The sequence below is a fragment of the Gopherus evgoodei genome, chromosome 12 (genome assembly GCF_007399415.2).
Source record: "Gopherus evgoodei ecotype Sinaloan lineage chromosome 12, rGopEvg1_v1.p, whole genome shotgun sequence".
Classification (NCBI taxonomy): Eukaryota; Metazoa; Chordata; order Testudines; family Testudinidae; genus Gopherus; species Gopherus evgoodei.
The window spans coordinates 24731232-24757467 of record NC_044333.1 but is presented as its reverse complement, the minus strand read 5'-3'; the positions used below and the strand labels follow the sequence as shown (position 1 = coordinate 24757467).

Genomic DNA, 26236 nt, shown 5'->3' with positions numbered 1-26236 from the left:
CAGTTCAAAAAGATTTAGATCTGCCATGGAAAGCAGCTAAGAGATTGACAAATGGATTTATGTTAAATATAGATAGGACTGATATCTTGTTTTCATTTTTTACCCATATACTTACTTTCCAAGGGACCCAGATCACTCGTACATTTTTGCATATATACACAGAAGCAAATAAGTTAGAAAACAGGATGTTTATATGTCTCTGGAGACCAGAATACACCATCTAAGGAATTCACAATTAAGCTATACCGTAGCCATGCTAATGACTTGTTTAGATCATTTCATTAATAGAGAGTAGGTTTTTTGGTATGTTGGGCATGACAGTTTTGAAATTTAGCCCGTTAAAATTAGTTTCAGGCATGAAAGTGTTTCTATTTTAAACTTTTTCTCTCCCTTGTTGCTGGGTGAAAGACCCACAAAGAGGAGAAACTGCCTATGCAGAAAGCGCATGTAAAAGCACAAAGTATATGTATGAGTGAATAGGGGAGATAGGAAAAACAAATCTTTCTGTATTCTAGTTTTAGTAATCATCTAACAGTAGCTTTATTTACAAAAAAAATCATACAAGTGTGGATTTTTTTAATTGACCGCATTCAGTAATTTTTCTGTTAATCTGAGGCTCAGTTTACACACCAGCTATGTATATTCTGCAGTTGCATTAGCTTGAGCCAGTAAGCAAATTTTTTCCATTCAAATATTAATGAAAGTATGCATATTTGGCCGCACGCTATTTTAATAGGATGCTTAAGTCCATATTAGTACACAAATACAATATTTTCTTCTCCTTTCTAGGGTGAATTATCTTTAAAAGTATAAATATTAATTATTGAAAATAGTATTACTTTCACCATTTGGCTTGTCTTGCAATGTGAAACTCACTGCTCTTTACAGTAAGCCAGAGAAACTGGACTTTGTGCAGGGAAATGATGAGGGGCTTGGAGGAAGAGAAAGGGATATCCTGCATCCAAAGCCCACAAAGCAGGCTGAAGCCCCTCCATGGTTGCTACCCATATCTGCTGGCTGGAATATAGTCAGCGGTCCTTTTGCACTCTGTACTTGGAGATTTTGAGCCATGTAATCATAAATTCAGTAGCCCAACAACCCCATCCGAGGAAATCTTCTGGGGTCTGATACAGATCACCACTACCACCATCACCACCACGGTGGCTTGGGGCGCAGAGGTTACTGGGCAGTTGCACTGCCTGTAGCCTCCCCTCATGGCAGTCACTTGTGTAGCAACACTTCACTGGTGTAGTGCAGAGAGCCTTGTGATGGCCCTTCAAGTGGATGGATATTTCCTATAGAGTTGTAGTGTTTAAATACCTAGAAACAAGGGTGGTAAATGCTACAGAAATACCTATAAATAAAACTAATACTAAATAGGATTTCCTTTATGCAGAAGACAACATAAAAGTTATCGTGTAAAGCAGAACACAAAGTTTTAGATAAATGTCTTGACATTTAAGCTTTGTGATCTATTGAGGTAGAATGGGCTTTAGTCCATACTGTTTGCATGTGCATTTGAGCAGTTAGTAATTTGTCAGGAGCTGATCTCAGTAGGGATTAGACATTAAACTATGAAATAAACTATTTGTGAGGCACCTACAGATTACAGATATATACTGTATATTGAAAGCAATAAAAACGCAGATCAAACAGGTCTTAAGTTGTCCTACTAGCAACTTTGGTATTCCAAAGAACACTATCAGAAATCTATAAACTGGTACTGCCTCAATCTAACAAGAATATAGTTAAGCTGCTATTCCATGTGTCTTCTCCAAAATAGAGCAATTTATTTCCTTACCTGTGGTTGGACTGGGAGTATCTTATACCATTCTGAATTCTTCTCTGGTTTTTCATCCATTCTGAAACATGATTTTTGAATGGTTTATTTAAGTGGTAAAATTCTCATTGTGTTTAATAATTATTTTGTGTTATTTCCTAAGTTGTCAAGAAAAATCTAACCTATTTCCCCTTTACCGTGTTTCTGTTTATAATAGAATTTCAATCTGTATCAGCAGTTTTATGAAGGTGCCTTGATTGTCACCAGTAAATATTGTTTTTGAATGAAATGCACTATGTCCCACCATCTCAAATAATTCTACAGAGAACTTCTCCTGTCACACACACATTGTTGGATGAATAAACAATTTCTGAATTTCATTAAAGCAAACCATGGGAACACAAATATTTAGGCTTGGCAGAATTATTAATTTTTTTTACATTTTTGACAAATAAGACTTTTATCTTTAAACATTTTTATCGACCTTACATTTTCACAATTTTGGATAATTATTGGGGGCAGGCAAGTATTTAATGACAGCAGACATTAAGATTTAAAAAGTTGAAGCTTTATAACTCTTAAAACAGATATAGTCATCATATAAAATACACAAATTAAATATTCTTAAATCAATAAATCATACCTATTTTGAAATATATTTTCATTGGTTTGTGTGTGTGTGATAAAACTGACATTTACAGACATTTATTGATTAAAAATCTAACCCCTCCAAGCCTACAAATGTAGATCCTGTTATTCCAGAATAGCATAAACATAGCAAGGTTAAAATAAAAAGGGTAAATGTGGATGACCATTTTAGTACATGGCTGAATTATGATAATTTACAATCAATACACGTGCTTAAGTTAAATTTGAAAACAAAATTTAAACATCTCCACAAAACACAATAGATGTAGTTCTAATATGGGCAGTGCTCTCTGCTTTGAGAGTATAAAAAAGGCACTTTAAGGTTGCTTTTGAGATGAACATATGAATGGTGTGAAAACATGAAATCCTTAATGTGTAAAAAAAAATAAAAATGCAATTTTAATGGAAGAATATGCAATTATCTGCACATCGTAGATCATATCAAAGTTACTTTTTCTTACTTGAAACATGCAGTAAAAAGCACCATAGACTTAATTAAAAGTATATTTTTAACTAATCTCAAGAATTTTGAATATTGAGACTCATAAGTGTATACACATACATTATTCTATACCTGAGTATTTCTTGGAAACAAGAATTCTGTCAGGAAACAAATACATGAAGAGAATGAGTAGAGTGGCCTTAATTACTCTTTCCTTTTGTTTTTGGAATCTCATCTACTCTTTTATATCAAATGGCCGTCCTGTTTGTTTGTTCTTTGATGCACTGAAAATAAAAAGGAGTTCGGGTTGTGCTGCATACAAGCACTTGGAGCCATGGAAAATTCCATTATGTAAAACAGTTTTGTATTTATGTTAAAAATAAATCAGGTATTGAAATGTTCTGTTTGAAATAGTGTTTGACCCATGACTAAGAGAAAAGCAATGCATTTTTGTAGTTAATGTAAACTATATTAGATTTAGAAAATGTTGATTGGGCAAAACGTCTGCTTGATATTATTAAAATAATGCAAGTTTGTTAAAATGCATGTGACTTCCTTTGCAAGCTTGCTGTGTTAATGGCAGATTAATGCCAACAAAACTTTTTCATCTAAAAATGTTCCTTATGTCCTGTTACTTATAATATCTTTTCACTTTGGAAGCGTATTTGGCCTAATTCTATTGCAGGTTTACATATTATTTCACCTGATTATTTTTTTGTTTTATTCTGTTGTTAGTCTGCTGATTTGCATGAAAAATGACTAACCTAACCTCATTCTTTGTATTCTTTTCTTTGAAGTCGTGTGATTAAGACAGACATGGAGTTGGAAGTTCTGCGGTACACCAATAAAATATCCAGTGAAGCTCATAAAGAGGTAATGGATCCTTTGCTGTTAATAATTTTTGCTCTTAGTGTAACTGTAGTATTCAGAAAATGTTCCCAGCAACCTGAATTGCTTAGTAATGAAATAATGGAAGAGCTGGATAGAAAGAGAAGGATAATAGCCCTCCTATTATAGCCCTATAATACACGTTGCATTGTCCTTGAGCTCACTAGCTCACTTGTGATGTGGAGGAAATGAAGTTTTTTGGGACAAGAGGCTGACGTGTCAATGGAAGGTGTCTGTTTGCAATCTATGTAGTTACTATGTTCAGGTAGACTTCCATGCACTTGTGGAGGAGGCCAACAAGTTTCTGACCGGTTCCAGTGTGGGGTCAGAATTTTGGGGACTGTGCACAGTCCGCATAATCCAGATTCCTTGTAGCCTGGGACAGTCAGCAGTTGCTCTCTGTGAGAGTTTTTCATTGCCTTTGGTTGATCAGCTCAGCAGAGGATGGACCCCTCACTGTTGAGACTGTCAGATCAGGATAGGGCAAATGTCCATCCATGCTCGGTTGAGTCAAAAGGAATTTTAGCTCAGACCCACTGTTTCAGTTGAGGTCTTTGGGAGTGAGTCTGTCTCAGTTGCTAACTTCAGACAACACTGGGCCAGCAATAAGACTTTCAATCAAAGGTCATAAATCGTTGACATTTTTATACTATTATAGCATGTGAATTTCTTCCTTGAGGAGAGAAGTTGATGAAGGATTCCAGTGGAGCCTCCCACTCCATGGTTGCCTGGTCTTAATTCCCCTCTGGGTTCTTCATTTAATTCACTTGCAGCTGGGAGTTTTAGTGTAATGTTCCCCCCCTTAGAGCCTAATTTATTAAGTTCACACAAAATATACAGTTCTTTTGGCCCTTACAGGCTAAAACCCTTCTTCCCCCTCCCTTTCGCATTTCTCTTACTTCAGGGTTTCAAATTCCTCATCTGTCTGCTGCCTGGTTCCCTCTGATTATCCCCACTTTGGCCTCATAGCCTCTCTGAAGAGACTTTCCCATAGGTCTTTCCTAGCCCCAATTCCTGGGCTCAAATGTCTTTTGCCTTTCAGACAGAGTCTCCAAAATGCTCTTTTCTGGAGCTGTTCTTGACTCCTGGGAGACTTCCCTAGACCAGGGGTTCTCAACCTTTTTTTTTTTCCTTTCTTTCCTGAGTGGGGACCGCCCCCCCCCCCAACAGTCTGTAAAAACTCCACAGCCCATCTGTGCTGCCAGAATTGGTTTTCTGCATATAAAAGCCAGGGCTGGTGTCGGGGTAGCAAGCAGGGCAATTGCCTGGAGCTCCAGACCACAGGGGACCCTGCAAATCTAAGTTGCTCAGGCCTCGGCTTGAGCCCCAAGTGGCAGGGCTCAGGGTCTGAGCTTCAGCCCTGCAAAGCGAGGCTTTGGCTTTCTGTCCTGAGCCCCAGTGAGTCTAACGCTGGCCCTGCTTGGGACCCTCTGAAACCTGCTTGCAGCCCCCTAGGGGGCTCCGCATCCCTGGTTGAGAACCACTGCCCTAGACCGCTAATATCCTGGCTGGCCACAGGAGAGCCGCCTTTCAGCTCCTCACTCTGTGATCCCTCTCTGAGCTAAGAGCATTTATTTTTAATTCTCAGCAGGTGATCACTTGAATCAAGCACCTGATTATCATCCTCCTCTTAACATGTCTGTCCTTTTTGAGATTTTTATCTCTAGCAGCTGCCTAAAACCTTCATAATAAAGGCAACTGCCAATGAAAGAAAACTGCTAAAAATAAAATATCTCTATGAATGTCTTAGTTTCAGATGATAAAATCCAGATGTGGAATCTCTTTTGCAGGGAGAAAAACCACATGCGAACTTCAGTAACTTTCTTCAGTGACTATAGTATTGTAATTATTTTTTTTTAAAGCTGTTCCATATTTCACTTCCCTCCATGTTTTACAAAAGTGAACCCCTTTTGTACCAAATCCAATAGAGCTTTCAGGATCAAGTTTTGACTTGGTAGTATTTTGATTATCCATGTCATTTTATTCAGGTACATTTAAAACTACTGAGCTTATTTTATTGCATGAAATTGCAACTATTCATAACTTCTAAAATAATAGAGTTTGATTTCTAATTTAATTTAAAATAGATTTATAGGTAAATTATGTATATAATATATTTTTAAAATATAGGTTCTCTGAAAATCAGTTGTAAGTAATATTATCTTAATATACCTTCTTACTAAGAATGTCCCGTGTTAATATGTATCCCATAGGTAATGAAGGCAATAAAAGTGGGTATGAAAGAATATGAGATGGAGAGGTAAGAGTGCCTCTTTCTGCATTTATGATAAAAATAGAAAAATGTATTTATGTTAACAGTAAAAGCAACAGTTGAGGAAAAGCAATAACATTGACTGAATGGAGATTGAGAGCTCATTGCTGTTTCAAGATTGTGTTTGAAGCATTATTTTTATTATATAGAAGAGGCATTTCATCAGTTCAGCCAAGTCTTTGATGGTGGTTGATTATCTTTGGATATGACTTGGTGCAGGATAATTCTGTTCTTAGACTTTCTGTAATTTACAGAAACTTTACAAAATAACCAGTATTATTGCTTGAATGCATCCAATAAAAGTTTTAGGGGTAAACATTGCCATTATTCCTGTTATGCTTACAGGGCTACATACGCATATTTGAGGAGCTCATAAAATGTTCAGAGGTGCTCAGTTACATTTCAGCTACAATTAGAAGCAGCATCGCTTACGCTGTGAGCTTCACTGTGCTGGACCTGTGATGGAAGGATGAGGGGCTCACCCTCTTAGGCTCACATTAGCTAGTGGGTATTATCACATTTCTTGAGACAAATCATTTGGAGTATTATGCATGTACCTATGTATTCAGTAATAACATGTACTATGTGAGACATTATTTGTCTTTTGACCTTGCCTGAAACCAGAATGAAAGTTGTCATATAGTATACTAGGAGTAATGCAACAAATGAAATCTGAAGCTAGACGGCAACAGTGTTTACCAAACCACTGAAAGAGAAGGTAAATTTTTGAAATAGGAGCATTTTAGGATGTTACCAGGTTTAGAGTACTGGGCAGCCATTTTAAATAAGGGTTTGACTTCTATTAATTGAATAGACTAGTGGCATGTCTAGATATGAAGGTGATAAATTTTCAACTTCTTTGTCAAAATTTCATCCATTAGCTCATCAGCAATGTAACTGTCCTCAAAACTGCTTTATAAAAATGTCCATAGTAGCAATAATATTTAATATTTACACAGCGCTTTCCATCTTCAGAGTACTTTGCCAATTGTGAGATATTTCTCAGACATCTGTCTTTCTTAACAGTTGTCTGCAGATTCCAGAAAGACTTCTATTTTGCTATATTACAGAGGTAAATTCCTGGTCAAAATAAGGAAGATCAAGGGAACCTGATATTTGATATCTTTAAGAATTAGGGTGCAAGGCCTCTAATTCTGCTGAAGAGTAAACAATATGGGCAAGCAAACCACAGTTATTTCTAAATAATATTTTAATAAAATGTACCTGCTCTATTGAATATGCTTTAAATTGTTTTGCTGAGTACAGTTACATATCCTGCAAAAGCTAATGGGGAACAGCTCATAATGTGTGTGCATGTGTATGTGCTCACTCTGTTGACCCATTCCAACTGCAAACACCTACAGTAAAATTCTGGCTTCCCTGAAATCAGTGGGAGTTCTATCAATGCCTTCAGTGGTGCCAGGATATCACCCCTAGCACCATTGAACATTATGATCCTGGTAATCCAGTCTTAAAACTATATGAGGGATTCAAATATGCTCTATATTTCAGGGCAGAGCTTTTCATTTCTCACTTTTCTCTGTAGTTAGCTTCTCCCATACATTTCCATTTTCAACAGATTACTTGCTGATGATGATAAAAAGGGATGTAGCCAATTGCCTATTAAACCCTTTTAAAATTGCCTTCTCTTCTTCCATTTTGATACATTAGACTTTTTGAAAGAGGTTGAGGTCATTCTATGATGAAAGAGGTCTCAGTGGGCTACCTGTATGATGTCGGCCTTTGTTATCACACTGGATGTTTCTACAACTACAGTTAGAACTTGAGCTTCCACTATTATGCAGAATATCTTGCATGCTTCAGCTTTCATCATCTGATCGCTGTTCCAGAAAGAAGAAAGTGAATCATTTAAAAAAAATATTTGAACCCTTTTGGGTAAGAGGCATGTCAATAAAGTATAAGGAAATACAATTTTAGAAAGAGCCCATGAGATTAGTCAGACTGCATGCAAATACACCAGTTAATATAGTCTAATACAGGGGTAGGCAACCTATGGCACAGGTGCCGAAGGCGGCACACGAGCTGATTTTCAGTGGCACTCACACTGCCTAGGTCCTGGCCACCGGTCCGGGGGGCTCTGCATTTTAATTTAATTTTAAATGAAGCTACTTAAACATTTTAAAAATTTTATTTACTTGACATAGAATAATAGTTTAGTTATATATTATAGACTTATAGAAAGAGACTTTCTAAAAACGTTAAAATGTATTACTGGCACGTGAGACCTTAAATCAGGGTGAATAAATGAAGATTTGGCACCTACTTCTGAAAGGTTACCAACCCCTGGTCTAATATATGAAATGTCAAAGAATTAAAAAAAATTGTGAAATATATGTATATGTATATATATCTAGAAATATATCAAGAACTTACATAGTAGCCTTTTGAGCTGTTGATTCTGTTCAGCAACAAACAGCTTGCATCCTGCAACTTAATCTATGAGAAATATATACCTTAGATAGTAGCACAGAGTCATTGCCAGGTAAGTTATCAGAATTATCATTTAAGCAGAACAAACTTTCCTTAAGAGAATAAAGAAGTTTAAGTCTGTGTGAAGAAGTTATTTTTCACTCTCCCACACCCTCATCCCAGGAATTTTGTTGTCACTCTGCTGGCTTTCTGAACTATTTTTGCCAAATTCTACCTTGGGGTACACGTGCACAAATTAATCAGTGGCTGTGGGTTTTGTGCGAAGATGTTTGAAAACAGACATTGACCCTTACATATATGTGTCTTGGAAAACAGGTTTATAAAACACTTTTTGTTCATTTTGCTTTACTGTATGTGTGCCTGTGTGAACACACATGCCTTCTGGCAGGAGGAGTGGGGTAGCCATGCCAGCTCTTTTCCCCTCCTTTCAGGTCCTGAGGGGTTGTCTTTCCCTTGCTATTTTGGTCAAATATCCCTCCCACTGAGATGTAGGGAATAGTAGAAAGTTTTATAATAGTCTAGAAAACTTTTTATATAATAAGCAATATAAAGAAAGTATATTTCCATTTCTATGATTTTTGTATCATTCTCTGAGAATTAATTGGAAGGAAGTATAGTAAATTGTGGCAAATTCTCTAGATAATCATCCTCTTTGATTACTAGGGTTGAAAGCTAACTTCAGAAGTAGGCTGAAAATATTCTGTCTGATTAAGGCTTAGTGCATGATGTTAAACCAGTACCACGTTACAAAGGTATATCAAAAGATCAGCATATTTAACTTCAGGCACAACCAACCCCCCCTTTTTTTAACTTGATGTTCTTTAATAACTGATCAGTTAACTTTAGAGAGACAGTCATGCCAGTTAGCTACAAATAGTGATTCAAAGCATGAACATAATACTGTTTCTATAGATCATGCTTTGGATTTGCTCTGGCAGTGTTAATTAATATTGGTGATTATCTGGTACTTTAATTGAAATAGCTATTTACAATCAAGGTGTAGTTCAGCCAGTACATTATGTTAAACTACAACAAAAGGTTACCAGAGATCTGTTTAGCATAGGAGGAAACGTAATGAAGTAATAAAAGCCCAGTAGTTCAGTCAAACTGTTCAACATAAATGTATCTATAAAACTATTTCAGCTGAAAGTGCTAATTAGGAACCTATTATTATCTGTTTTAACACCTTTTGAAATTATGCCAGTATCTGACCTTTCCTGTGCACCCATCCATGTTCACTAGTCTCCAGGTTACTGCTTTTCATCTGTTGTTTTTGTTAGTTTAATATGTACAAGGTCAGATTATAAATCATTGTCCCTCTTTTAATTTCTATTTCTTATTGGAAGAAGAGGACAATTTGATATCTTTATTTTTACTTTGTTCTGTCAGTTTGATTTGATCAGAAAGCAGTACAAAAATGTGTTGCAGTAACAGAGGAAGAGTGTAGAGAGAAACCAGTCTACTTTATCGTAAGTGCAATCCCGTTAGCTGTTTCGTATATTGTCTGAATGTTGTCCATTGTGCTTGTAAGCTCCTCAGAGCGAAGTTCTGTATCTGTAAAGTCCCTAGCAAATGAGTTCACACATTTCTGTGCACATTACACTATCATGTACTTAATGTTGCTCCTGATAACAGGACAAAGTTAAAGACATAAACTGAAGGTTGGACTTGGATAGTTGGATGTCAGTGTATGTAGCCACCTCTGAATTCTTTGTAGTGGTGGAGACCAGGAGGATTGATGGGGTGGGGGATGGGGAGGCCAGAACTGCTGCTCATCACTTCTACGTATGATGTGTACCATGCATAACGTGTGATATGGCTGTCAGTACCAGTGGATTCTAGTACCAATTCTGCTACTGATCTGATGTGTAAACTTGGATGAGTGATTTCATCCATCTCTCCCTATTTTCCCTCCTACAAATTTTGTCTGTCTTGTCTAGTTAGACTTTGAACTCTTTTGGGGGCAAGGCCTGTCTCCAAATGCTTGTACAGTGCCTAGCACAATGGGGCTCTGGTCTCATTTGAAGCCTCTAAGTGTTACTGTAATAAAAATAATAATGAGTAAGTTTTAAAGATAATTAAAACCCACTGTCTCATGGCAGTGACATTAAGAATGAAATACTGAGAAGGCTACTAAAGAGATTTTTCTCTCCCGACTTGCAGTATTTACAGTATATTTCTACTCCCTACTTCACTTCACAGCTTGATAAACGAATTTGAGTTCTTTATCCTATATCCTTTTTAGTGTTGTCCCTGATTTCTAAGTCAGAGTTTGGACTATGAGATGAGTTGCTGTCATATCTGTCAGTGTTAAATTTGCACTATCTGTGAAGGTCTGCAAACACTTTCACGGATTACAGCTCTCATCTTTTATTTATCTCTCTTCTGCTTCGTTGGAACAAACTGAAAAGGGAAAATAGCAAGACCCATTTTAGTTTCCTCTGGGTATTTCCCTTTTGCCAAACAGTGATTCTGGATTTTCTACTTTGTCTTTTAGTTGCTTTTGTTCTTTGAATATTACTCACTACAGCAATTGATCTCTAAAATTTTTGTATTTAATTTTTCATGCTAAGCCCAATTTACAAATTTGAACTTCATTTTGGGTAGAGTCTTGTAATTCCTCAACATGTTTTATATACATGATTAGTAAATAAAAATGACCGTATTACATTCACTTATAGGAGATGTAGGGCCCCCTCCCTCACCCCCAAACTTCTAGAAGATTGAGGAACAGGTGAATTCAGCTGACAGTAGCTTCTGATACAGGAACAGATGTTACATTGTTCCATGACTGTCAATGGTACTATGTATCTTATAGATAGGAGTTGTTAGTACTGTGGAAGTGACATGGAGGCATTTTGCTCCTGAAAATTGTAGGTGACTTGTTGTGTAATTTTTAAAGATTGTGCATGTACCCTTCCACCCCCTTTTTTTCTTCCTGTGAGAAGTATAAAGACATCCCGAAAAATGTGTATAGAGGGGAGTAAATTTTATTCTTTAAATTTTTTCTTGTTTTCTCTTTTGTGTTCCATAACGTTACAGACTTCTGTCATATACCAGTTACCATGTGTGATGGTTTAGTACATGTCTGCATGCATCTGGACCAATCTGCAGACTCTATTTTGTTTTGTGAATGCCATTTTAATTATAAGACTATACTGTGCATACATTTATGCCTTTTACCCTTCAACTTGTGCTGAGACCTCAAGTGAGGTATCAGGAAAAATTCTTGCACCTACTGGAAGACTAACAATACAAATCAATCCCCTATTCAAATGTCAGTACCAGATGACAGCCAGAAGATCCAGCGCTGCCAGATGGGCTTGTAACCAAGTCAGAGTATCACCTGATGAGAGATTTGAAGCAACTGAGGGAACTTCAACTTTATTTAAAACAAAACAAAAAAACTTGCTTCAGCAAGGAGGGGAGGGAGCAAAGCAGGCCCAGAAGCAGAGAAGGCTGTGTAGTAATAAAAGGAGAGGAGGAATCCTGGACCATCTAAAAAAGGCACTAACCAAATCCCAAAGGGCTCTTGGCGTGATGAGGAAACTGAGGAAGGGATTTCTGTTAAGGATTTGTTTTCCATAGGTCTATATCTATGTTGTGCTGTCTAAAAGGTAAGCGTGTGTGTGTGTGTGTGTGTTTAGAAATTACTTTGTAGAATCTCTGTGGTGCTTGCTTTCACTGCCTTATTCCCAAAGAGACAAACAGTAAAGCAGAGGATACACAGCTTCAGTGGAACTCTGGGAGTGTGTATTAGCTATTGGAGAGGTTTATAAGAGCAAGCACTAGTTTCAGGTCCCAGGCAATTGGACTTCAGGTTCTTCACAGCTGAGAGGTATCGGATGTAGGATCTGCATCTAGAGTGTGCATAGAGGCCTAGAGCCAGAGAGAGACGACAGCTTGTGGGATCCTGTGGTAACCTTACACCACCGGAGCTCTTCTAGAGTTTTAACATCATGGATTTAACTTTCCACTATGTTAGATTAGATTATGAACTCTTTGGGGCAGGGACCATCTTTTGTTTTTATTTGTACAGCACCTAGCACAGTGGAGCCTTTGTCCATGACTGGGTTCCTATAAACAAATATTTATAACAAATTGAACTTAATACTGAGTACTATGCAAGTTTTTTTTGTAGAAGGTTGTGATATAGACATTGTTGGTCTTGTGCTGGGAACCGTGGCCAATGGGAGTGAGTGGGCACCATTTGGGGCGAGGCGAAGGCAGCACGCAGAGCCACTTGCCATGCTTCTACCTCGGAGCAGCAGAGACAGGTCATCGCTTGCAGGGAGCCGCCCAAAGTGAGCGACCCCTGGATCTGGCACCCTGAAACCCTTTCCGCACCCCAATACTCTGCCAAGCCTGCACTACCCGGACTATAAACTGGAATTTAATGAAGATCAGAAATGCTGATTTATAGAGCTTTTCAGTTGGTGAAGTGCTGGATAAAACAGCTTTTCCTGTAGTTAAAAAGGTTTTCCTAATATCTAATGTGCCAGATCTAAGTTTAAAGTTGTCATTGTACTATCTAACACCCTTCTATTATAACATTTTGGCACTTACAATATTTTAATATGATTTTTCTGTTGCTTACCCTTCTAGAGGCCAAAAGGTACAGAGCCTTGATTTTTATCTAGGCTTTCAGTATGATTGAAAATGACCAGCAATATAAACCTGTAGCTCTTTCTTTAAATACATATAAACTCAAGCATGTCTACAGTAGTAGAAGCAGCAGCAGCTTTCTTTTCACATTAGTGGTGTCCTCAATTTTTATTGAATCTAGCATCAGGAAGACATATTGAGCTAATTAGCATTACTAATGACAAGCTAAGATTGCAGATATGTGAAATGGAACTCATTGTAAAAGACAGCAGGCTGAGCTAATTATTCATTTGCTGTGGATTTTCTTCATGCCTGCTCAGACAAGTCAAAAGTAAAGATTCTACCATATGTGAGGCTTTATTGGCATTATGAACTTAAGTTGTAAAATGTACTTTAATTGCTGTGTAACTGGAGAGAGCAACATTTTGTATTTGTTCCTCTTCTTTCTGTGACCAGAACTGATACATTGTTGTGGTCTGTAAATGGAAGTCCTGACAACTTCAGAGTGGAATGTGTAGAATATTAAGATTGTCCATTAATAACAACTTGTCACACACTGACCTTAATATCAAAAACATTCTAGAAAAGTGCAAAGAAATTGAGGTTCTGCTCCTCACTGCCACTATGCCCCGCTGCACATGATAAATTTTGTTACTCTGACATGGGGAAAAAAAACAGATGAAATGTGATGTTCTATGGAATCAAAGCCATTATGCCGCAATAGTATTTCTCAATCACAGCACTGATGATGTCTGTAAGACGTGCACAGGAAATCTTATTTCTTCAGCCCCTCTCACCAGAATAATTTTGACTATTTTTACTATAGTGAGGGTTAAATTGTTTCTTCACATATTGTGAGCACCTACTAAGTGTTATGGTCATTATTACCCACGGGGGATAGTTTCATATCTCCTATATGAAAATATACTAAGCGCTTACTTAAGAATAGTTAAAGTATTCAAAAAGAGCATCAAGAGGTAAATTAAACTCTTCTTTGGAAGTCTAAACTACTAGTACTAACTCAGAAGTACAGTAAGGGCTTTCTTATAGTGCATTGTGTACAACACTCAGAACCTCAAATATTCAACTTGAAACTGAAAAAAAGATTGTGAACCGTAGCAGTTTCTCTGTACAGCCAGTGGTGATTATGTTGGCATTTTGGGTCACTGAATAGCACTCGTGTGTACTATGTGTTATGAGGGTGGCTGTGTATTTGCTAGGAAGCATAACTAAAGATGAAAGTTTAAGTAATTAATTATTTCTTAGAGGCAAATCCGCCCTCCCGTGGTTTGAAACTTGCATAGGAAAAATGAAAATACATCTGGAATATCAAATTTAGCTAAATTAAAAATCATTTGTTTTTACCCTATTTGTTCTTCTGAATAATGAAATTTCCCTATGGTTCTTTGGAACATCTGTTAGATAATTACACTGCAGAAGTGGTACTTTAGCTCAGCTTCTAGAGCTAGGGCAAACGTGATTATGCTGCAAGCTTAAGTCCATGTTTTATAGAAAATCTCATTCGAGGCTCTGTTGCAGTCAAGTGCATAAAACTGTGACCCATGGATTGGTCCCTGTGGGAGCAATTATTCTTTACAGTGAGCTTTTTTCAGCACTGAATATTATAAATGTCAGGAAAAAGTTTAACCCCAGTAACTCTAAAAGAATATTTCCATATCTGCTGGTAAGAAGATCAGTGTTTAGTCGTTGCATCTACAGGATATTTCTGATTAAGCTTGTTTTTTAAAATCTGTCTTTTATCAAAAGTAAAATTTTTAAACTAAATTTTATATCTTGTTTTGAAAACAAAATAGAGGGCTGGATCTGGCAGAGAATACAACATACACATCTGGGAAACCTAAGTTGGAAGCGCTCACTCATTTGGTGCATTGTGTATTGAGAAATAAATTTCCTTGCCTTCCAGTGACAGATGGGGAGGAAGTGGAGTGAGCACAGTGTTGCCTAGGAACACACGTTAGCATTTGATACCCAGTAGGAATCAGTGAACTGTTTTGGATTTAAAAAAAAGAAGAAAGAAAAACATCTACATCTACAACTATCAGTCTTGAAGAGAGGGGGGAGTGGGGATTCCATTGGCCTGGTGTCTGCCTGTAATATGCCTACATCCTTTTTAGGAAGAGATTGCATTTATCTAGATTTTCAGGATGAATCTATTATGAGAATGCCCATACTAGGTCAGACCAATCTAGGTAAGTATCATGTCTTCCAACAGTGACTGGTGCCAGACGTTTCAGAAGTAAAGAGGAGAACAGTGATCTGTCTCCTGTCATCCAGTCTCAGCTTCCGGCAGCCAAAGATTTAGGGACACTCAGAGCATGGGGTTGTGTCCCTGACTATGTTGGTTAATAACCACTGTTGGACCTATTCTCCATCAACTTATTGGATTCTTTTTTAAACTCCATTATGCTTCTGGACTTCACAACATGCCCTTGCAATGAGTTCCACAGGTTGACTGTGTGTGGTGTGGGAAGTACTTTCTTATGTTTGTTTTAAACCTTCTGCCTATTAATTTCATTGGGTGACTCCCACATCTTGTATTATGTGAAGGGATAAATAACACTTCCTTATTCACTTTCCCCACATCATTTGTGGATTTTATAGGCCTCTGGCATATTTTCCCCCACCCTTATTTATCTCTTTTCTAAGCTGTACAGTCCCAACCTTTTGAATCTATCCCCATATGGAAGCTGTTCAGTACCCCAGTCAGTTTTGTTCCCCTTCGCTGAGCGTTTTCCAATTCTAATATATCTTTTATTTTGAGATGGGCTGACCAGAACTGCACAGAGCATTCAAGGTGTGGGTGTACCATGGATTTATATAGTGGCTGTCACACTGTCTGGAGTGGCTCTTGATTGTGAGCACCTACCTCACAGTCAAGATTGTCAAAAACAGGCCAGACACCCCAAACTGATGGTGTGTTCTGTAATTAAATAGATTTCGTTGACAAATGTGAGCTCCTGGATCACTATACCAGTCTTACCATGGAGTCACAGACAGTCCCTTTAGACTCTCCAGACTATCTTGTCATCCAGACAAACTGGACTTTGTGATAAAATGTCACTTAAACCAAAAATCACATCACATCAGGTTGCTCCCGGTCCCAAAGCACCAGTCACTTATCCCAGATCCTCTGGTACTCTGCATCAGTGTTTCTCAAACTTTTTGTGCTGGAGATTGCATTTGGACTTAAAAAAAAAAAAAAATTGTGACTGCCTACCTTCCACCCCACTCAGGGCAGGAGGCTTCATCTCCCTGTGGGTCACAGAGCTCCCGGGGCTTTCTGCCCTGGTGACCCCATCAAAACAGAGTTGTGTCCCACTCTGGAGGTCACAAGCCACAGTTTGAGAACTGCTGTTCTCAACCTTCACCAAAGACAATTCTGATAGCTGATAAACCTGTAGTTAGTTTACTGTAGAATTGGCTAAGAAAAGGAAATGAGAGTTATTGAGAGATTAAAGCACGTAAAATATATGTACAGGTGAGTCAGAGTTTGTAATTTCAAATGGTGGCAGTGATGTAATAAAGTGCCAGTTTCCAAAAAGTTTTTTCAGGGTACCCAGATTGTGTCTGGGGATATTTGCTTTGCATCTGGTACACTTCCCTGTAAGAGTCCAAACAGTTCAGAGATCCAGAATCTTTCCTTGAATCTATACTTGTAGCGTCTTCTCCTAGAAAACAAGCTGACAGTGTATCTACCCAGGTGGGCTTTTCCTTTGATGACAGAGAGTGAGGAATGCATTTTGAGTCTTTTTTACCTCCGATCATCACACACAATGATCATTTGCTTTGAAATTAGCACTTTTCTGTTAAAGTTCTTCGTTTGCATTCTTTCAGATTTGATGGGTTATTTAATTACACGGGTATACACAGTGTAAATGTTTGCAACTATATTATAACAGGATACAGATAAGTGAAAACAATGCAAGTAACAGCCCAAATACATTCTTCTACATTAACAATCAGTTTGGTCTATACTAATACACACGTGAATTGGCCTGAGGGCTCTGACACCTGGTTTGCTGGCATCAAAGTGGCATTATGATATTTTCTGTTGTATTTTCTATTCCTTTCCTAATGGTTCCCAACATTCTGTTTTCTTTTTTGACTTCCACTGCACATTGAGCAGATGTTTTCAGAGACTTATCCAAGATCTCTTTCTTGAGTAGTGACAGCTAACTTTAGACCCCATTATTTTGTATGTATAGTTGGGATTATGTTTTCCAATGTACATTTCTTTGCACTTCTCAACATTGAATTTCATCTGCCATTTTGTTGTTCACTCACCCAGTTTTGGGAGATCCCTTTATAATTCTTCACAGTCAGCTTTGGACTTAATTTCTCTTCTTCAGTGCTTAGCTGAATGGTCGACCACAGTGTTCGTTTGCCATTTGGTCTGTTCCTTGTGGCTGCAAGGGCTTGATGGGCTAAGAGTCCAATGTTGGAACAGACTTGATGCACTCATGTATTAGGGGGTCAGCCTCTGGGTCGCCTCCCCCCAGATGTTGCAAGCCATCCAGAGAACAGAGTTCACAGGAATAGCTTGCGGCATTCATGCGACATGTCCAAGAAGCATCAGATGTCTGCAGACAATGGTCCCAGTAGTCTGTAGCCCGGAGTGACCGTAAACATCTGCATTACAAATTAAGTAATTCCACTTTATGCCCAATATACAACTTTGGCATTTTGTGTGGAAAGCCTCCAGCTTTGCCCAGTCTGAGCAGCATAGTGTGCATGTTTCGCAACTGTACAGCAGTACAGAGAGGATACAGCTAGAATAGATCCTGAACTTTGGTTGTTGTGCCGAGATGATGTTGATTGTTGTAAACAACTCATGGTGGATGCTGTGATGCCAATCTGGTGGAGAACTTTCACGTGAGAGCTTGACGAACTGGTGCGTATAGAACCCAAATAGCAAGATCTGGAGATTGCTTTGGCAGTTTCATTATTCAAAGAGATTGGGGTCGCCAGTGGACCTGATCCTAGATTTTGCAGCTTTGTCTTTGACCACAAAACTTGGAACCTTCAGCTGCTCACTCTTCCATTTGCTGGATTGTCTTGTAAAACGTGTACTAGAAGAAAAATATCATCCATATAGTCAAGCTCTGAGAGTAAGAGATTACCAATCAATGCCTATGGATCTGACGTAATGCTGCATTATGAAATCCATTGCCCAATAAAAGAGTGCAGGGGTCAAGACACAGTTCTGCCTGACCTCAATACTGATTTAAAAGGTGTTGACTTCTGATTCCCAAGATATTTATGGGCAGAGGTTCCATTATGCAATTCGCTAATCAAGTCCAGCAGACTGGTTGGGACACCTAGGCCCTTTAACGCCTTCCATAGGGTAACACTTGTACTAATGCACCAGTGTTGGATGAAGTAAAACACACCATCTGCAAACTGAAAAATGGATGCACAGCCAGCACTGATGGCATTTCCCCAGAACTGCCAGAATGCGCTATTGTTTCTGTAGCGGAATCACTTCTGGACATCTTTTGCCTGGTGTGGAGAACTGGAACCTTACCAACTGCCTGGAAGGGCGGTATTGTGATCTCACTTCATAAGGCCAAAGGACCACGCAGCAAATGAAGAGCTACAGGCTAATCACCTTGTTTCTGCGCTGGGGAAGTGTTTGCACATATTCTGCTGATGCATTTGAAGCCCTTGCTGTATCTGAAGCATCGCCCACAACAGTCAGCCTTTATGAGGTCCACATTAAATGCCATTTTGGACCTCTGCTTGTTGTCAGAGATACTTAGCAGTCTTGAATAATTTTGTACCATCTGCCAACTTTTGCTAACTCACTGTTCATCCCCTTTTCCAGATAATTTATGAATATGTTGAATACGATCCCAGTATAGATCCTTGGGTGACCCTCCTATTTACCTCTCTCCACTGTGGAAATTGACCATTTATTTCTGCTGTTTTTTCCCTGTCTTTTAACTGTTACTGATTCATGAGGAGACCTTCCCTCTTATCCCATGATTCCTTATTTTTCTTAAGAGCCTTTGGTGTGGGCCCTTGTCAAAGTCTTTCTGAAAGTCTAAGTATGTTACATCAACTATGCCCAAATAAATCTGTTAGTCTTTAAGGTGCCACCAGACTCCTTGTTGTTTTTATGGATACAGGCTAACATGGCTATCTCCTGATACTTGTTTATTTCCCATGACCTGTCCATGACTTTTACTAAAAATATCTGTGACAAAAACTTAACCTTATAGCATGCCCATAGGTAAGGCTAAACTATTTATTCAGACATTTGTAAAGAAGCTGGAGTTCTGGTGGGAAGATCTTAATTGTACTTGTGTTCAAATTTTTTTTTTTTGTTTCAGTTGGGGATTTTAACTTCTTATAAACTATCTTGGAGATTGATATATTTTATAAACCTAAAAAAATTGATGATACTAGAATGATCTCAGGAAACAATAAGTGGAGAGCTATTCTACAGAACTGAAAATAATTCTAATTCTTTAATTGTTTTTATTTTGGCCTGCAATTTTACTCTGATGGGCTCATGCTAGAGAACGTACAGATATGTATCTCTTACCCATTGTATAGTAAAATTTCAGCAGAATTAGACAGGCTCTTGAAAGAAAATGTTAATAAGTTTTGCTTCACTTATGCAGCAAAGTGCACTATTACCTGGTTTGTGGCCATTATCTTGCCTTTTTCTGTAATTTAGCTTCTCCAAATAAGAACAAAGATAAACTGCAGCAAATGAAGCTGGCCCAGCTACCTTTATGAAAAAGGGCTTTTTAATTTTTAGCTGTAGAGAGTTCTTTTCATATCTCTTTTGATACTGATTGACCACCTGTAAAATAAATACCCTTCCTAGAAATAATTGATCTCTTTCTTCCTTCTTCCAGTTGAACAAAAGATGTATTTTTTTTTTCATTGTTTGTACTTAAAGTCCTTAATATAGTTGCTTAAACTGAAAGACAAAACCAGACCACACCACTGTTAGGAGGAGATTTGATGTGAAAACTTCCACCCCCAAAGGTGCAAGCTTGAGAATCTTATAAGCTATTCGAAAAGACCCTTTAAAAATGGAACACAGTGAAGCATGCTTATGGGTGCTTCTTTGTGTTTATCTATATCTATCTATCTATAGATATAGATATATGGAGGTATCTCTTTAATTTTATGTTTTCATGACTTCTGGGTGCATGGCATATTTAATGTGGTAGTACAGTAAAGCATGAAGTATTGAGGGGAGCAGAAGTGACTTAGACTCATAGACTTTAAGGTCAGAAGGGACCATTATGATCATCTAGTCTGACCTCCTGCACAGTGCAGGCCTTAGAATCTCACCCACCCACTCCTGTAACAGACCCCCTAACCTATGTCTGAGTTGTTGAAGTCCTCACGTAGTGGTTTGAAGACCTCAAGCTGCAGAGAATCCTTCAGGAAGTGACCTGTGATCTAGCTAGTTTTCTGTCCACTTTATAGTCCATTCATCCAATTCATACTTCTTTCACTTGATGAGTTAGCATTTATAATAGTCACTCTGTTTGCTTTAAGGATTTCTACTTGCTTTGGGCTGAGCTCCACAGATGGTTGTAGTCTGAAATTGGAAGTTGAGCACAAGTAGGGCTTTGTATGCTCAGTCTAAAGATAAGTTTTGAATTTGCTCACAACAAACAGCCCCACAACATAACCCAATCATAATCCATCATCGAGCAAGTGCTTTTACATACAAATATGTTTTGTATTGTGCTATGAAAGTCAGCAAGCTTTTGATGTAATGCAGTACTGGCAGGCTCAACTTCTATAGCTAGTGACCCACCACTGAAGGGGCCCCACCTTCAGCCCCAAAGTATGTACATCATGCTGGTGTACAGGGAGAGAGGTGCTCCATAAATGAAGCAGATTCCAAAACTTTACAGATTACTAGAACTAATCTTTTGATTATCACCTGTGGATTGGAACTATGAAGCTAGTGTAGTTTGTGCAGCATAGATGTAATGTTCTCTCACAGGCTATTTTACTAATTGCTTAGGCTACTGCACTCTTCAGTACTTGAAGCTTCAGGGCCAGTTTTCAATTTATAGCCCAAGAGCCCAAGCAGGTGATGGCAAAGGCACAAGGTCTGCATCATCAAGAAAAGGCCCCAGGCTCTCTAACTGCAGGTGCGGGGTCCGGAGGCAAATGTGATATTTTTCAACATATGATATGCTAAATGAAACATTTGAGTGTTTTATTTGTACTATCAACTGTTTCTTGCAGAGCACCTGGTGTTTTTTTCTAACATGAACACTGAAAATACTGTAAAATTACAAATGTTGGTGATATAGGTATAGGTATAGATATCATTTGGCAGTGGTGACACAGAGCAAGTAAAATCAGCCAGCATCTGAAAAGCTGGGTTCTTGCTATCCTCTTCTTCCTACAACATAGTTCTGATACTAAAAATAAGCTTAATTTCTCTAATCAGTACTCCGAAGTCTATTGCCTCCACGCTACTCCACCTGCTATCTACAACATAATGTTCCTGCTCTTTCCAGGTGTACCCATCCAAGCTTTGTTCACATGCTCAGCAAATATTCCTTTCAGTCTATCAAATGACTTTCCCAACTGCTTACTATGTTCATTCCATCATGAATTTGTCTCTGTATTTTATTTTACTTTTTTGCTTCTTTGATATAAAGACAGGCTGGAAGTCTGTGTGAGTGCGTGTGTGTGCATAATCTGTTAGTTTTTTACTAATATGATTTATAGACCCCTTAGTGCCGCTAGTGTAAACTCAGTTTGCCGCTTCTTAAATTATTAGTCATGTTGAATATATGAGGTAAGAAACAAGCCATCTTTCATATATCATAAAGAAACACAGACTAATTTCTATATGTTCCCATGCTTTAAACGTCACTTTTAAAGGGCAGTGGTAGTTTGGTCTCTATTTTCTTAAACAGGTTAAGCCAATTCTTCCTTTATTCTTTAAATCCACCACAAGCCATCGTAACAGTACATATCGATATATAAACTATGCATTGTAGTTTCTTCAGCTCTGGGTCACTCACAGCAGGTTTTACATATTATTTTATTTCAACGTGGGCCAATATTTTGAGTCTATGAACTATTTATCTTGGCAGTTCTTTTTAAAGACTGAGAGAAGGTGGAAATTCATCTAGCTGAAAAAGGGAACTGAAAAAAGAGGATCAGCTGCCATGATAGGTAGTGCTCTTGGGGACATTGCTGGTGGCTTAGAGATCAAACAGCAGAGAAATAGCTTCACAGTAAGAACCCAGGAAATTCTAACTAGATAACGAGTAGTGACTTTCTTTTGATTTACAGCATGGCTTCACAATCCATCTATAATGCTTTGAATAGAAAAGAAGTAAACCTCTAAGGGAATGGAGAGAGCTATACAATTAGTTGTTACTGTCTGCTTACTTGTCTTCTCTGATTCAAGGAATGTGCACTGAAAATGAATGATAGTTTATATTTTATACTCTAACTTTGATTCCTATATAGATTCAAGCTGACACATTAGGGTCTCATGCCAGCTCCTGGAGAGTATTCAGTTTCATCCTGACTACAGATTACGTGTACACTGGCATAGTTGCAAGTATTTATAGCAAAGGTTACATATATGATGTAACTTCCATATTTGAATTCTGGCTCTGATCTTCTTTCTTTCATCTGTAACATATGTCTTTCATTTCAGATTAGGATGCTGCAGTAGGTCTGAAAAGTGGCACAATATATCAGAACCATATATAGTGCTTTTTTTTTCTTCTTCTTCTTAGTATAGTTCAGAAAAGTTACCGTGGAATATTGCACTGGAATCTGGATTTAGAAATGTACTTGATAATTATCAAGGCAGTCTTTGGTTGAGCCTGCTTGGTCATTAATTTGTCGGATATTGACACTTGAGTTGAAAGACTAATAGCTATTTCAATGCATTGCTCAATTTGAAATCTAATCTGTTATAGAGTTTGGGTGTACTGTGACTGTGGGGTAGTTTGTCATTTTTATAGCTAGTGGGGCAATGCTATTGTTCTGGGATTTGGGGGGTTACTATCTTGTCACATGCCCAGTCTTTTTGATGCCTTAATAGGGGTTGGATTCACTGAGGAGTCTAATGACGTGAACTGAAAGTTTTCAGATCTGTAATACAGAATTGTATTTTTCCCCTATCTGGAACAATATTTCTTTTACTTAGCATTAAAAATGGAGAAATTTTATATTTCTATGGATTATAAAATGAAAATGATTCAAAAGCCAAAGTTTAATTCTTACTCTGTGCGTACAGTACATTGTCAAATTGCCTTAATAACATATACACAATTTCAGCTGGTTTTCAGTACAGTATGGAGATAGTACTGACAAAAGTGGATGTGACTTTTTTTTCTAAGGGTTTTTTAAAAAAGTGGATTCTAATGTGTGAATAGGGATTTAGCATTTGCAAATTCAAGTGAGGTATATGGATGCAAGCAGTTTTTCTGTCATATTTGCTTTTTCACATGTACAATAATTCATTATACTTTAACCATAATAACTTTAAATAATGTTGAAAAAGTGTGTTCATATTACAAAGAATGTGAAAGATACAGTATGTACATGAGCTATACAATGCCTCTATACTAGCAAGCCACCATTCCTTTGGGAATCTTTTTATGCATTTTATGTCCCTTGGCTCTTAATGTTTTTTTTTATTCCAGCTACTTTTTATGTAAGCTAGCAATAGTCAACCAAAAATCTTTTTATGTTTATCTGCCTGTGCTCCATTCATTATCCCAGTATCAGGAATATTTGAAACTTGGAGTGTAAAGCTTGAAATATTTGATGCAATATTTGATGCACTGTTTGTTACATAGCTAATAGACATCTCAAATCCCCAAAGTGTAAATCAAGTTATGTTGCCTATTATACTATACATGGGAGAAGTAAAATTTGAAATATTTTACAACCATGAAAACATACATGAATCAAACTTTTTTTCCTAAGGGAAAATACCCTTGACAATATTAGGTAATTGTGATATGTTTATAGGAATGGTTAGCACAGATTTTGAGAGAACAATATACATATAGGCATGCTACTAACAAGAGCATACATTTCGGGTCACTACAGCTAAAGATTCATATTGTTATAGTGAAGAGTCTGTTAAGTGTGTGTCTTATATGTGCAGATTATTAAGGGTTTTATAAGTTTCATACCAATTCAATCCAGGCTGAACCTTGAGGAAAAAGATAAGGAAAGTTGTTGATCTGTGCTCAGAAACTTTTTAAATAAAGAATTTTAAAAAATGGGTAATTAGAAATTAAGTAATCACTTGAAGGAAGTGACACTTCTGAAAGGGTCAATAACTGCCCTCTGATTTTATGCATATGGATCAACAGTAGTCATGCTCCATCCAGCCCCATGTTAAACTGATGTGGACAAATGGCCTAATCCAATCTAAAGTAGTATGTTTATTTGAATGACATTTTAATTAGCTCACCTAGCTTTATTAATGCACAAAATCCAGGTATATGTTACTGTACAGAAAATATTTGGGGCAAAATTGTGCACTTGATTACATACATGCAACCCACATTAAAGTGTGTTGTTGTTTTTTTTTTGGTCTGCAGTTGCTTGATATGTATGCATAAATGTAGGTTGTTGAAAGTGCACTTGCATATTTGCTGCAGAGTAGATAGGTCTTCTAATGTCTTTTGGACCAATAAAGGAGGAAAATTCTACATCTGAGAGCCCTTTCAGCAAAAAATATTCTGGGTAAAATCCTGGACCCACTGAAGTCAAGGGCAAAACTCCGGTTGACTTCAGTGAGGTCAGGATTTCACTTCCGGTCTCTCCTTCTATAAATTCTGCATTATGGAAAGTACAAGGGCTGCTTTCTTTCATTTTGTTGATTAGCTCAAATAATTCTGTTAGGCATGAGAGGCACGATTATACTTTGCAGAAGCTATGCTGGTGTAAAATGACTTTTTTGTCTCCGTTTTCACTAAAAAGGTTAGTAGCAATTGGACATCAAACATAGTGAATGCCAGTGAAAATGAGATAGGATCAGAGGTTAAAATAAGGAAAGAATAAGTTAAAAATTACTTAAATAAGTTAGATTCTTTAGGTCACCAGGGCCTGATGAAATGCATCCTAAATTACTCAAGGAGCTGACTGGGGAGGTATCTGAGCCATTAGCGATTATCTTCAAAAAGTCATGGAAGACAGGAGAGATCTGTGAGGACTGGTAAAGGGCAAATATAGTGCCCATCTATAAAAAAAGAAATAAGGACAGCCCGGGGAATTACAGACCAGTCAGCTTAACTTGAGTACCCAGAATGATGATGGAGCAAATAATTAAGCAGTCAATTTGCAGACAACAGATAATGTGATAAGTAACAGTAGGCATGGATTTGTCAGGAACAAATCATGTCAAACCAACCTGATAGCTTTCTTTGACAGGGTAATAAGCCTTGTGGATGGGGGAAAGTGGTAGATGTGGTATATCTTGACTTTAGTAAAGCTTTTGATATTGTCTCACATGACCTTCTTATAAACAAACTAGGGGAATACAACCTTTGCGGAGTTACAATAAGGTGGGTGCATATCTGGTTGGAAAACGGTCCCCAGAAAGTAGTAATCAGTGGTTCACAGTCACGCTGGAAGGGCATTTCAAGTGCGGTCCCACGGGAATCAGTTCTGGGTCCAGGTCTGTTCAGAACTAGTGGAAGAGGGAGCTAGCAGAGCCCTATCTCACCAAAGGCTCCACCCATAAAGCTCCTGATTGCGGGAGGCATCCGACCACACCGATTGGCTCTGATGCACTACTTAAGCTAGAGGAAGGTACAGAAAGTTGTGTGAGCAACTAGGTGAATCCCTGGCTGGCTGCCACTTTGGACCCTGCCTACTCATCTTACCGCTGAACTTTGTCTTCCTACCCTTTTTATCCTAGATCCTCCTCTACTCCCTGTCATAAACAGATAGCTAAGGGTTAATGTCTCTTTCACCTGAAGCACCTGACCAGAGGACCAATCAGGAAACAGGATTTTTCCATCCATCAGTTTCCATCTCAAAGCTCCACCCCCTGGGTGGAGGGAAGTTTGTGTCTGAGTCTTTGTCTGTCTGCCTGCTTTTCTCTCAGCTTTGAGAAGTGATTTCTGTTTTCTAATCTTCTGTTTCCAAGTTG

General features: G+C 37.9%; 1 protein-coding gene across 4 annotated transcripts in view; it reads left to right on the top strand.

Moving 5' to 3' along the window:
- The window catches only part of PEPD (peptidase D), a 215716-nt gene that overhangs the window by 67049 nt on the left and 122431 nt on the right, over window positions 1-26236 (top strand). For all 4 annotated transcript variants that reach the window (XM_030581535.1, XM_030581536.1, XM_030581534.1 and 1 more), the window contains 2 exons: window positions 3668-3743; window positions 5972-6018. In XM_030581535.1, the coding sequence (XP_030437395.1) occupies window positions 3668-3743; window positions 5972-6018 (123 nt within the window). The remainder of the gene's footprint in view (window positions 1-3667; window positions 3744-5971; window positions 6019-26236) is intronic.